The sequence below is a fragment of the Sycon ciliatum genome, chromosome 8 (assembly GCF_964019385.1).
Source record: "Sycon ciliatum chromosome 8, ocSycCili1.1, whole genome shotgun sequence".
In the NCBI taxonomy this organism is placed as follows: domain Eukaryota; kingdom Metazoa; phylum Porifera; class Calcarea; order Leucosolenida; family Sycettidae; genus Sycon; species Sycon ciliatum.
The window spans coordinates 16,474,205-16,488,376 of NC_088650.1; the positions used below are offsets into that span (position 1 = coordinate 16,474,205).

At 47.4% G+C, this 14,172-nt stretch overlaps 1 protein-coding gene across 1 annotated transcript; it reads left to right on the plus strand.

The window, feature by feature from the left end:
• Positions 1–529: 529 nt before the first annotated feature.
• On the plus strand, positions 530–11,909 carry LOC135823866 (fibrous sheath CABYR-binding protein-like). Its single transcript, XM_065336724.1, has 9 exons — positions 530–740; positions 1,598–1,704; positions 3,104–3,219; positions 4,656–4,807; positions 5,279–5,354; positions 7,277–7,629; positions 7,853–7,922; positions 10,368–10,491; positions 11,107–11,909. The coding sequence occupies exons 1-9, from the start codon at positions 699–701 to the stop codon at positions 11,429–11,431; spliced, it is 1,365 nt and encodes a 454-aa protein (XP_065192796.1). The 5' UTR covers positions 530–698; the 3' UTR covers positions 11,432–11,909.
• Positions 11,910–14,172: the final 2,263 nt, after the last annotated feature.

The window sequence follows — 14,172 nt, forward strand, 5'->3', positions numbered from 1 at the left end:
CAAGCCCAATTTCCAAATATGGAAGGTGTTATTTATGAAATTTGACACGGTTCCTCTTCTCTGATCGGCTCGAGACATAGCTCATCGGAATCAGTGCCCAATTCCCCTTCGGATAAGCCATACTTATTTTTGGCGTTCAGTTTCCCTTTAAAGCTACAAGTAGACTGGCTAAATCATAATCATTGCAATGTTGCATACCCAAATCAACGAAACTCGTTGTGAGGCTTGGTGGTTCCATCTCACAGACGTTGCACTGATGAGCGGTGTAGTGGGCAGGTCAAGGAAGCACATGCACGGCGACAAAAGGTATGTGGCTGAAATCTTGATAATGTCCCCATGTCGCCATGCCACGTCTTGACAGTTCTCACCTAAGCGAGAAGATCCACGGATCTACGGACTGAGGTTGATCTGAGTCTGAGAGGCCGGCAGTAGATCTACCATGAAGTGCAGAGTGTAGATCTACTGTAGCTGGTCTGGAATGCTGGGAGAGCTCTCCTCGGAGTAGATGCCTACATAATCATTGTAGCGCCTGATCAGTGAGAGGACAGTTTGTTTACCCCTTGTATTTAGCGCTGTGAGGACGACAAGAGGTAAGGGAAAGGAGCTACAGACGAGGCTCAGTAGCTTAGAGAGGGCAAAACGGGAGGAGGCGACACTCAGAGGGAAGAAGAAGCCGCACAGTTCGACCGCCAGCCATCATGAGGCTGAAGGCGTTGCTTCTAGCGTCCATTGTTGTGCTAGTAAGTAGTGATTACCGAAACACTTTGAGTTTGAATTGATGGCTTGCAATCTCAGTCACTGCTGGACTGACGGGCTTTATACCCGGCGTAAGACGAAATGTCTCGTCTGCGGTAGTATGAAATCCTCATTGCTGGAAGGATTTTAATTACGTCCAAGTAGTATTCGCATTTGGTTCGACTATTCCGGAAGGGCCCGAGCCTTGAAGGCTTCCCTCCTCCATTCACTACGGCTAGTAGTGGGATAGTACCGTCAGCTCTTGCTACGCATTCCTACTCATAGTCATAGTTCGGTGGATCATCCGTTCTGGCTATGCCATGATTGTATGTATCAGAAGTCGAACTCCTTCGCGACAATGGGGAATACTACCGGTAGTGACTTGTGATGGAGGAGCGGTAGGAGTTTTATACTTTGAACACAACCCGACAAATGAAGGAAATCAACAGGACAGAGCCGCTCCAAAGAGCGGTACGTGTGGGTCACACATGATGGTTGAACCAGCTACATCATAGTACATGGCCAGCCCCATGCCTGCTCACTCCACCAGAATTGCCTATACAGGAGCTGTATATGATCACATCGCAACAGTCATAGGAAGTAGACCTACCAACAACTCCGGTTTCCCTCAGAAGCTGCACTATATGCTTACGCGCATTGTGAATTCACATAGCATTGTCACAAAATGCTAGGACTAGGCCGCAGGTGAATTACCACTTGGGTGTTTTACTACAACAGGCAGTGTTCTGGTCCCCTGGCAATGACAACAATGAATACTCTGTATTCAGTCGTCCTCTCTGCCAAGTTCAGAGTTTACAAATCATTTTCGTGTGTTACTGTTGTTGCTTGAATGTGCACATAGGCCGCAGCACAGTCAGAGGACGAGGTGAGTCGGCCGAACCCAGCTCAGGTGGAGGATAGCGTGGACAACGCTATCGTGCAGAAGCATCACCTGGCGGAACACACGAAGTAAGATGAACCTTGTTTCGCCTCAGTCTACTGTACTCTGCGGGGGGGGGGGAGGCAGGGAGAAAGGACGAGGGATAGAAAAAGCTGGGTGAACAAAAAAAAGAGGAATGGCAGTAAGGAGAGAGAGAATAAAGCCGCCATATTTGAGCAATACAACCACCTAAAATTGCCGCCTTCTCGATCCAGTGCATTCAGATCGATGAGAGAGCACACACGCAAAGAACAGAATTTACAGCTCGGACTTGCCAACATTCGGCAGAGTGGAGTAAAATTGCAATCTGCTCACCGGTGCCAATATATCATAAGCTAAAAGTGCAGATTCATTTCAAGCCCCAATGCTTGCCTATCTAATAATATCATGATGTCATAATTATTATTATACAAAAGTGTATGATACTGTACTGTCCTGTTCTAACAGAAACGTGATAAGAGTTTACGTTGAAGGTCCCACCGTCTGCAGGTATTCCAGTAGACGTAAATCTATGAGGCACGAGAGCAAAAGCATGCCTTTGGATTTACTTCGAAGTAAAATTGTTTGTAGAAAATAGTTGGGTGGACGTATCCATTCCCAAACCACTGCAAAGGGCCGAGCAAGTAAAATTATTTACATGTACATACAGTCGACTCCACTTATAACGAACTCGCATAATAATTATAGCTAATACCGTGATATAGCGAACTGTTGTCCATGTCCCTGTTTGAACACGTACAAAATGGACCCTTTATAGCGAACAGTTTTCCGTTATAAGGAACCAACATATTGGAGGGTCGCATGTAAAACCAAGTGCTTTCAGACGGTCATGGACCACTTTCCAGTCATGACTTGTTGCTTGTAGGGTGTGAGTGCATTTCTGTTATAACAAACTTCGGCTACAAAGACCTAATTCTCCCCAGCACAATGGTGTTCGTTATATCAGGAGTCGACTGTAAGTGGGTTCGTGTTTGACTGAACCCTGACCTAATTGTGTAGCAGGCGCGTAGCCCGCTGGGGCACGGAGGCACATGCCCCCCCCCCCTCTCCTAAAAATTTCGAACTAGATTCAGTATGCACATATTGACCATGAATGAATGACATGCACCTGCCATTGTATACATATACGGATGGGCACCTTCCTAAAAGGGGGACCAGCTACCCCCCTGGGTAGGGTGTGTTCGCATTGGGAGAGGGGGTTGTGCATGTTTGCACACAGTTGTGTGTGTGTGTGTGTGTTTTTGATGATGCTGTGTATACGACTGTGATTTGACTGTTGTGCTTCAGCTGTGTAGCAAAGTGCATGCTATACATGTATCAAGCTGTGGCTGTACTTCTCAATGAGTACTATACTGATGGTTATTTGTCTCAATCACGACGCACTTTAACGTTATACAAGGAGTCCACTGTCGTTTTTCTGCCCAACAGGTTGCACAATCCATGTGCATTGCGGCACTGCACGTCACGGCAGGTGTGCAAGGTGGTCATAAACCCGGCGCTGCAGTTTCCCGTGGCGCACTGCGAGGATGCCTTTTCCCTAGCCGGTAAGCATATTGTATGTCAGGAGTTCCAAATCACTTGGACTAGACCAACCACAGTAAAACCTGTGACTAAAGACCACCGTGACTAGCGACCAGCCTGGTACTACAGTAAAACCTGTAACTAAAGACCACCGTGACTAGCGACCAGCCTGGTACTACAGTAAAACCTGTAACTAAAGACCACCATGACTAGCGACCAGCCTGGTACTACAGTAAAACCTGTAACTAAAGACCACCATGACTAGCGACCAGCCTGGTACTACAGTAAAACCTGTAACTAAAGACCACCGTGACTAGCGACCACCCTGGTACTACAGTAAAACCTGTAACTAAAGACCACCATGACTAGCGACCAGCCTGGTACTACAGTAAAACCTGTAACTAAAGACCACCATGACTAGCGACCAGCCTGGTACTACAGTAAAACCTGTAACTAAAGACCACCGTGACTAGCGACCACCCTGGTACTACAGTAAAACCTGTAACTAAAGACCACCATGACTGGCGACCAGCCTGGTACTACAGTAAAACCTGTAACTAAAGACCACCATGACTAGCGACCAGCCTGGTACTACAGTAAAACCTGTGACTAAAGACCACCATGACTAGGGACCAGCCTGGTACTACAGTAAAACCTGTAACTAAAGACCACCATGACTAGCGACCAACCTGGTACTACAGTAAAACCTGTAACTAAAGACCACCATGACTAGCGACCAGCCTGGCACTACAGTAAAACCTGTGACTAAAGACCACCATGACTAGCGACCAGCCTGGTACTACAGTAAAACCTGTAACTAAAGACCACCATGACTAGCGACCAGCCTGGTACTACAGACCACTTTGCCAGGCACGGACGGTCTCACATTCATATATTATGGTTGTGCAGTGCAAACCTCCAACTTAAGACCACCTGCCACTTAAGACCGGTTTCTCTGGCCCCGAGGGGTGGTCGTTAGTTACAGGTGGTACTGTAGTGCATTCACTGCATGATCTGTTTGCACACCGCTGGCCATTGAAATCTGGCCACGTGCTCGGGAACAGCACCGCGACTTCCATCTCGGGAGCAAAAACTAAGCTGCCTTACTCGACTACTGGGCGCCAAGGGCTGCTTGACACGGGATGCTGAACATGTCCCAGCAATCGAGATTTCACCGGCCAGCACTGTAGTATATATAGCCTTCCGTATGTAGCACAAGATTAGCAGAACGTGTATGCTTCGAAGTACATGCAGGCAAGCAGGAAGAGTCTCTGACAAGGAGGATCTCTAACTGCAGTGATGCATAGAGTCTTTCAGGTACAAGTAAAACAAGTCAATCTTTGTACTATGGCTCTATAGCCTAGGGGATATGATGGTGAAGTGTCATATGGTTACCCAGTACTTCTACTGTATTTGAAAATCGTAATGATTTCGCATGTCCCGCTCTTCTGCACTGAAGGCACGGACTCAGCAACAACTAGTCCGCCATCGTCCACAATCTCGTGTGAGGATGCTGAGCTCAGCACTGACCCAATGAGCTGTCGGGATCAGTCCGACTGGGAGTTGCAAGCACGTACTCACTGCGGACCGGCGGCTATGAAGTCCTTCAAGGCAAGTTCTCACCGGATAAATATGCGTTACCAAACTGCATGTGACCAAACTGTGCAATGCGAAAGGCAAAACACCAAAAGAAGAGGGTTGCCCAGACGTTTTGTCGAAAAAGGTTGTAAAATACTCCCTCTTTTTTGTTACACAAGGGTGCTAAACAAAAGCCAATGGTGTCCGATCTGCTGGCTTGATATTTACCATAGAGTTCCTCAGGCCAGATAAAATTCCCTGCACTGTAGATTGTATGCATGGCAAGTTGAATAGTGTATTCCATAGTGCTTGCATGCGATGTGTCCTCCAGTACATGACTTTTTGGATCCGTCCCTACAAGCTAAACGGTATTTCATCATTAATCCTGTGCCAGTAGCCGAGGTTCAAGTTTGGAATTGCATTGATAATCAGGACAAAGCCATGATTCAAAGCATAACCCTTCACCATCGGTATAATTTTGTGTCTTTGCCTGTGTGTTCTCAGGTGCAAACGGAATGCTTATCATTTGACCCAACACCAGTCTACCAGTTTGCTAACTTCCAGTGCTGCTCCAAGAAAGGTCAGATAGCTGCAGACTGTATCTTTAAAGTAAAATTCACACAAACACACACACACAAACACACACATACACACACACAAACACACACACATGCAGAGACCTTGACCTTGATCTTTCCCATTGCGTAGAAATGATAGCACATTGTCATTTCTCCGGTCCATGACAGGATGACTGATGGCTTTTTAGGTCGCCGCTTTGACGGAACATGCGGCCGCAGGCGCAACTGTAGATTGCAGCAGAGGGTGCTCTGGGTGGTCGACGGGCAATGGTACAACACACTGGACAACACATCGTACCATCCACATGTTGGTACCGATAGCTCAACTGATGCGAGGTCATACACAACGCGGCGCACACACAGATTGTGAAATTTTCCGGGTGGCCAAGCAGTGGGAGGTTCCTACCAAGTCCTGATGGGGTTACTCTGAGGAGGAGCCTTCAGAATCTGTTAAAAATGTATTTTAAACTCCATGTAGCCAGGATGTCCTCAAGAACAGTGATGTCGGTTCTTGAAAACCTGATAAGATCATTACTTACAGCCAGCTGGCGGTATACATACAACTTGATCATGTTGATTAATTAAAAACAATCAGACTTGATTATGTGAACCCTGAAAGTTGAGGCTCTACTTTACTGTGCCAATGGATTCTACTTGAACTTAATCAAATCTCAAGCTCACCGTGGCTGCTGATCTATGTGACTATGTCACTGGAGATACCCAGCTAGAGGTCGGGGGGGGGGGGGACCTGTGCAGCACAGGTTGCGTTGACGCCACCCAGTAAGTGGCCATCTTGTTCTCCATTGTTTCCGGCGATTGCCCGGGACTGGACGTCCAGCTCATTTCCTGCATTGAAGCTGGATGTTGTGACATGTGAAAGGCAGTTGATTTGGCCAAGCTCCCTATACCAGCATGCAATAAGAGGGATGTCATAGCGATTTTCGGAGTGAAACCCGCTCAATCGGTCTAATCCAATTTGGAAACTTATCTACCAGAACTTTATCCATCAGACCCTTATCTGGTTGCTCATGTACATGAAATCCAGTGAGCTACTGCAGTCAGATGTACTGTAGAGCTCACGTAGCCCCCACATTGACAATATGATTGGTTAGCATGGTACTAGAGCCACTTTCAAGGCACGCATTTTCCGGTCTCCATAGTAAATCGTGTAGGGATGAAAAACGCCTTGGATACTGTATAGTGTGCAGTCTCCTTTCTTCCCGTGCGGCAAATCTAATCACACTTCTACTGTACATGAAAACCTGGTGAAGAATGTGTGAAGCGGGTAATATGCCAGTACATCGGCTCATTTCTCTTATGATGCTGTGCTGCTTTTGCTGCGTGGCCTGTCATACAAGTGGTTATTCCGATGATCACGGCAGTGGCTTGACAAGACCAAGCCTTTTATCCAGACATGTCACTTGAAACAGCGCAAAATCCAGTACTTATCCTCACTATCATACATAATCGTTTACAGCAAGATGGCGGTAGCATCTGTGGCTTTGCTGTATGCGGCCAGTTCAGTCAAAAGCTGGCATGCTAGTGTGCCGTTGTCTGATATGGCCATCATGCTCCAGTTTAGTGCTGCATCTCCACATGTGTATTATCTCGAGGTCCTTACCCTTCGCAGGCCATACAATTGGTAATACTGGCCTACATTAGCTCTGCTCTGTAAAATTCGTGTATTACATGTACATGCAATCTTTGGCATAATTTCCTCTTCAAGTATACCTGATTGTGTGGCATGTGTAGTCTGATGGCATCAGATGTTGGTGCACAGTGTTATGAGCATCCAGCTTGTAGTCATCTCTGTTCTGTGTGTGTGTGTGTGTGTGTGTGTGTATGTGTGTATGTGTGTGTGTGTGTGTGTGTGTGTGTGTGTGTGTGTGTGTGTGTGTGTGTGTGTGTGTGTGTGTTTCCTTAGTCGCTCCTCCATCACTTCCCAGTAAGCCAGCTGCTAAGAAGCCGCTCTCTCCACCAAAGAAAGAAGAAACAAAATCAACCAACAAGCCAACACCCCAGGAAACAGAACTCAACACTTCACCACCTGTGACGACGACGCCGGCGGCACAAGCCACACCTCAGCCTGCCACAGTTCCCGAGGAAGATGAACCGAAGACACGACCACCGGCACCAGCCAATCAAGAACAGAAGCCTGTACTGCCTCAGGTCCCATCACCTGTGCAGGAAAAGCCTGCCAAGAGTGTACCTCCCAAAGCTACGACATCTGGAGAGGACCAACCAAAAGCCAAGCCACCTCCCCCACAGCATCCAAAGGTTGGTACCAGCGTATCAGGTCAGGCTGTCTAGTATCCATCTTCATCACAAATATCCACACATATGGCATGCACACTCAACCGGAATCCATACATTGTCCGCTGTTTAGTGGCGCACGTTGGGATTATTTTGTCGACAAAGCTTGCAAAGAAAGAGAGAGAGGGTTCAAGTGCAATTCGAGCAAGTTCCAAGTTCTCTTCTATTGCTTATTGTCTTTGTATAGGATACCATGGCTGCCAAGAAACCAGTGAAGGTTGAAAAAATTCCAGCAGCGCCAATGGAGGATGTGGAAGGTAAAAACTATGTAATGCTGGTTGCTGGTTCTGGTGAGCCCCAAATGTGTCAGCCCTCATGCAAGGCTCGCTGCTTTTCTCGCTGTTGGAAAATTCTGACTTTGATTCTTTGAGGTAAAAAATGCTTTATTGTTCACTAGACATAGCAACCGCCTCATCCAGTCACGCTGAGCTTCGCTAGTGAGACCAAACAAGGTTGAAACAGTCAGCTTTCCGGAGATTGGGTGACTGTACTACTACTAGCTCCGACAAGCAAAACTTGGCGCGTTTTTCACTTCAAATTACTAGAAATAACTCCCACTTTACAATCAAAACTAATGATTGACTCACCAAAATTCAACTTTGTATTGCTCAACAAGGACATTAGATTTAGAGACACCTGTTCGGCTGAATCACTCTCTGATTCAGAGATCGCAGTTTCGTCTGGAGAGGAATTGGCCTGTTTTGAGGCGAAAGTGCGACTAGAGCAGATTCAGTTGCAGCGAGTGCTAGTACCTCTGTTGTAATCGCTGTGAAAATCTCGATGTCGCTCCTGTGTGCTGTGCTCGAGCAACGGTGTCGAGGGTAGTCGTTTCCGCCGCCACTTGCCAGGTTGACGTGGTAAGAACTGTGCAACACCTCCACAAGTGCCTGGACTTCAACTGTTTTGCCGGGTATTCTCGCCAACTGTCCAAAATTGCCTGCAGCAATTCCTGGCGATTTTCCTTAGCCACCAGAGACGCATCGCTCTGGTGGCTATTGAAAGACGCTAGGATTGTTTGGCATGGACGTATGGACTCTGTGCTGGCGGAGTGACCAAGTGGAGCGGAGAGAGAGAACTCCTTGGTTTTCCATTGCAACGCGAAAGCACAACGATTCTCCTTCGCAGAATGGGTGCGCGCACTGTTTTGCTGGTACACGAGAGACTGGTGTGCCTCTGACTAAGTCCGAGCCATGTGCCACTCACCAGCTCGTCGCTTGGCTTCCTGCACCCGGTTGCATGGAGCTACAAGTAGGTCGTACCTCACACTCACAGCCTTGTGAAGTAACGTTAGTTGTGGTACCAACACAAAAAAAATTAAAAAACGCGCCAAGTTTCGCTTGTCGGAGGTAGTAAATAGCAATGTAATTCTTAAAGGGGAAGTTAAGGCAAAAATTAAAATTTCACCAGTTGTAGTCTTTGGGGTGCTGAGTCGAATGGTCTTGGTCCGAGAAAGCTGAGACGCTCCCTTCCTACTTGAATCCCAATCGAACTCGCGCACTTCCACCGAAACTGGGTGACTGCGCCCTACTAGATGGGGATTTGTATGCAAAATGTCACTAAAAGCGCCATTTCGTTCTTATAAAGGCACGGATGACCGCGATTGGCCCATATGTTGTAGTCTTTTGGACGCTGAGTCGACTGGTTTTGGTCCGAAAAGGCTGCGATGCAGCGTTCCTCCTTTATTCCCAATCGAACATGGTTGAACAAGCGGTCACGTGCTCCTGGGTGCCCAAATAACCTGGTCACCACGCCAGCAGGCGACAACTTTCACACCAAGGTTCAACTCGAGTGACAGGACTGCACCCAAAAAAGGTCAAACAGGCTAGTAAGTTGTACCCTGCAGGCACGGTGACCAGGTGACTGGCGTACGCAGCAGCACGTGACCGCTTGTTCAACCATGTTCGATTGGGAATAAAGGAGGAACGCTGCATCGCAGCCTTTTCGGACCAAAACCAGTCGACTCAGCGTCCAAAAGACTACAACATATGGGCCAATCGCGGTCATCCGTGCTTTTATAAGAACGAAATGGCGCTTTTAGTGACATTTTGCATACAAATCCCCATCTAGTAGGGCGCAGTCACCCAGTTTCGGTGGAAGTGCGCGAGTTCGATTGGGATTCAAGTAGGAAGGGAGCGTCTCAGCTTCCTCGGACCACGACCATTCGACTCAGCACCCCGAAGACTACAACTGGTGAAATTTTAATTTTTGCCTTAACTTCCCCTTTAAACTGTATAGATTATCATAGCTACATGGTAGCTGTAGTATTTGCACTTGGTCAGGCCTGATCTTCTACCGAGGGAAACCTGCTCCTGTTGTTTGCATGGTCACGTCTCGTGAGCATCACTAGCCTATCTACGCTGGTTGACACAGCATCCTGCAACTTCACTATCCGGGGGGGGGGGGGGGCATCAGTTGGGTTTGAGCAGGCTCAGGGACGTAGGCTATGCACCAAGACACTCACTCTTAGCTGTCATTCTTGTGAAAACAAACCAAGGTCGAGTGGAACAAAAAATATATCTTTATCTCAACTAAGAGTTTCATGCTAGTCCATTCCAATGCTGTGTCTTGCCTGATCCGTTCTTGTGTTGTTGTACACTTTATGTAGAGGGAGGCAAGACTGGAATAAGAGTCAATACAGTTACTATCATTGTTTAAGTTTCGATCTTTCCATGGCTCTTTTCTTTGTTGCTACGTGCATGCAGCACATCCTGCAGATCATGCTCATCATGACAAGGGCGATGAGGTGTCTGACCACTGGTTTGCAGTAATGGCCATCGGCGGCACAGTAGTACTGGCCGTTGTCATAGTGATTGTCATTGTTGTTCGGTAAGATGCGACCATCAGGACTATTCTATGTATGGTATCATGTAGAATGTTTGTTAGGATAAAACACATGTTTGTCCTACAGGAAAGGAGCGTGTTGATGATGCTATGCATCCAGTCAAAGAGCATACCTCTGTATCATGCAATGCTACTGATCTGGGAATTAGCCAGGGCGGCTCCAGCGAACACTCTGTTGGTTTGGTTGGGCTATCATTTGCTTGGTTTGAGTATAAGCGCCTAATTTTTATCTTAGTACAGAAAACATTACTCTGGATCTGGGTAATGATGAGCTGCACTAGAATCATGGACAATGCACTGCCTGGTTACTACTCACTAGTGTTTACCTCGTTTTTAAAGTTAGCCATCAAAACGAGAAGGTGTTTGCGGGCGTGGGGAGGGGGGGGGGGAGAGAGGAGGGGGACAGTACCACATTAAGTCATCTTTGTTACAGGTATGCAGCCAATGGTCTGGTCAAAAAATCGTTCTCAGTATTTTGCTACTACACTAAATCTGGGTAATGATCAACTGGACTAAAACTCTGGCTACTGCACTGTTGCCTTTGCTGTTTACAGCTGTGGACGATAATCCGTTCTCCCTCCTGTCTTCTGTTCTGCGCAGAATGAACCGCAAGCAGCAGGTACTGCACAAGCCACGACACCTGTTGATCGATGCCAGCGGCACCGCTCTGGGTTACGCACGCAAACACGGCAGCGCCAGCGACGAGGATGCGTCGTGGCCGGGAGCCGACGGGCTCGTGTTCGACGACACCGAGGTGCAGAACTTTGTCAATCCGGTGGCGATGTACAGCAACGCAGGTGCGCACGTCGACGACGGGGATGACCAAGCGGCAATCATTGAGCCGTCCGAAGTTGCACACTGGGAAATGGAGTATGCCGCGCTGCTGACAGGCACGGAGCAAGTAAATCCGGACAAGAAGAAGTAACGTTCGCACTACCAGACTTCCATGCCCCTCAGCTGCCTTCCATTGTGAATAGCATAGAGAACAACAAGGGCAATCAAGGCTTGTCTGCGGCTACTCAAAGTTTCATGCTTTCATGAATAGCATACATAAATTGCATTGCGCCTGCACATGCACAGTGTCTGCAATGAAATTCCTGACCAAACGTAAACTTTCATAATGTGAACTGGATACCATGCAATTTCAAATCACCTGCGCTAATCAAATATTAGATGGATTATAACATTCTGGTTCTAATACGACAGTGACTTTATCAACGGCTAATGGTTTTGTTCTGAACTTCTCCAATACGGGGAAAGGCTGCTGAGTAGTATGGAGAATGTTGTGGAGAACATTTCCGCCATTCAGGTCTTCAACCTCTTTTTTGCTATACATGTATAGAGGAGTGCTTTGCGTACTCTCTTCTAGTGGTGGGGACCTCTCGTCTTTGTTTGTATGTGTATGTGTGCCTTTGCGCGCGCGCGCGTGTGTGTGTGGGGGGGGGGGTCATGCCACTGCTATGTGTGTCAGTTTCTGCCGTCAGCTACTAGGCACACCATGGCGTCGGTTAGAAATCTGGCTTTGAGAAGTGTACTGTCCACGGCTTCCACATTCCACCTCATGTTTGTAATCATTTCTTATATCTCTGGGCTGCAGTGCTGCTGTAGAGCCCACAACGTTAAAAAACAGCACTGCCCGCATATTGACTGCTATCTACACACTGAAATGGGTCCAACTGATCATGTATGACACAGGCAGTGTGGCTCTGATCCTGGAAAATACATAATGTGTATGTTGCACATTCAAACAGTGGACAAAAACGTTATGGTTGTAGCTCATAGGCCATAACCTGCCATAGTGCTCAAATGCCCGTAATGGGCGGAGCGTACTACGCAAGCAAGAGGTACGCAAAGTTTCAACTGTGCAACCATCACGGCATCAGACAACATGATACTGATGAGTGTGCTGGTATTTGTGTGGGGATTGGGTGCACATTGTGCCAAGAATTGAGAGCATGGCATGTTATATGGTGCTGTGTGTGTCACAGCTATGATGGCTAGGGAGGGGGGGGGGGAGGTTGCCAGTGGATAAGTGATAGGCACATGGGGTGTGTAACAGTATGTGCGAGGTACGTTACCAGTTTGTATAGAAGGAAGATGTTTCAGGAATATTGTAATATGTATCTAGATGCTGCTACATTTTTGGTGTACTGGTGCAAATTCAGCTTGGAAATGCGCAGGCATGGGCTAGTTATGTCAGAAACATGATTGCTTCATCTTAGTCATTGTGTGACAAGGATTATATTATCACAATTACTTGGCTATCTGCCTGACAACACCCCAGGTGCATGTCAAAGGATACACCGCATCTTATACTGGAATTCAGCGAACAACTTTGCAGACGTGGATGTGTTTCCATTGGCATTGCATTGCAAAGCATCTGCTGAGCAGCGCTGGGCTGTTCAACGGCAATGACCGCAGGATGGGCCAGGGCGAGACAGAACGCATACTCAGAATCACCCACCCCTGGGAACACAAGTCCTGATTATCATAGAGAGTGCATTGTGCGCATACACGAACGAGATAACATTGATAGACAATTGGATTACATACATAGGTCATTAGCGGTGTGGAAACAAACCTGTTCTATGCCCTGCAGCGATCCGGGCAGACCAGGACATCTTGCGAAGACCCCGAAGAAAACCAACGACGATTGCTCATGTGTTGCTCACGCCAAACCAAAAACTTATTGTCATGGGAATCTCAAGCACTTGATGGTCCTGGACGTAAAGTGCATGTGTGTACAGTAACGCTGAGAGCACACTGTGACACGCTACATGCACTGACATGATCTAGTCTAATGACTGTCTATGCCGCAGACTGTGCGTGAAGTGCCGGTATGCGCTGCCAAGAGGTTAGGTTCCAGGCCGGGCAGTTTTGAAGAGCCAATTCCTGGGAAACCCTCGAGAAGTTGACAAACGGGAAGTGACACTCTTGCTCCTTCAATCATCACTGTATTTTGCACGTTCAAAACGTGATAGTGAGAGCAAATGTATTTAATACCATCAGTTGTCTGATGATTGCCTAGCGGCATGAAACTCAGAGTTACAACCAACCTGAACGTCCTCCGCTGAGTCTGCTAATACCATCATAGATAATTCTCCTTAATGAAAAGCAGCAATGTTCATCTCCTTCAGGCGGCTGAGGCCGATAACAAGGGAGCTGACACATTCAAAAATGAACCAGCCACACTTTGTGATTCTCTACTTGTAGAGGTGTACCAACGGAACTTGTTCAGGGACGTTGGATTTGGTTTTGGTGGCTCAAAGCCATCAACTAAGAGATTTTGTGGTGTTACCTGCCCGTGTACTCAGGAGAACATCAATCCAAGAGTGGGAAATTGTCTCTACTCCCTCTATGCAGTGCTGCATCGGACGAGATTCACATCATTATGACATGGTTCAGAGGCCGTTACTATGGGCAAACAGTGCAAAGTGCCCACCAGAGAGTTGTACACAAAGCAGGGATGCGCACACCCCTGTGTCTACCAAGCACAGGGTACATGATTGTTATGTGTATGAGTTGGTCATGTGATGTGAATAATGAATGCAACCAATCACAGAAAGTGAGAGAGTGAATGCAAAGGTCTGTCACTGAAAAGCCAACAGACAGGAGTGGCACAGTCTTTGAGGTTGTTTACTCCAGGCATGTTCTGCCTGCTGGCTC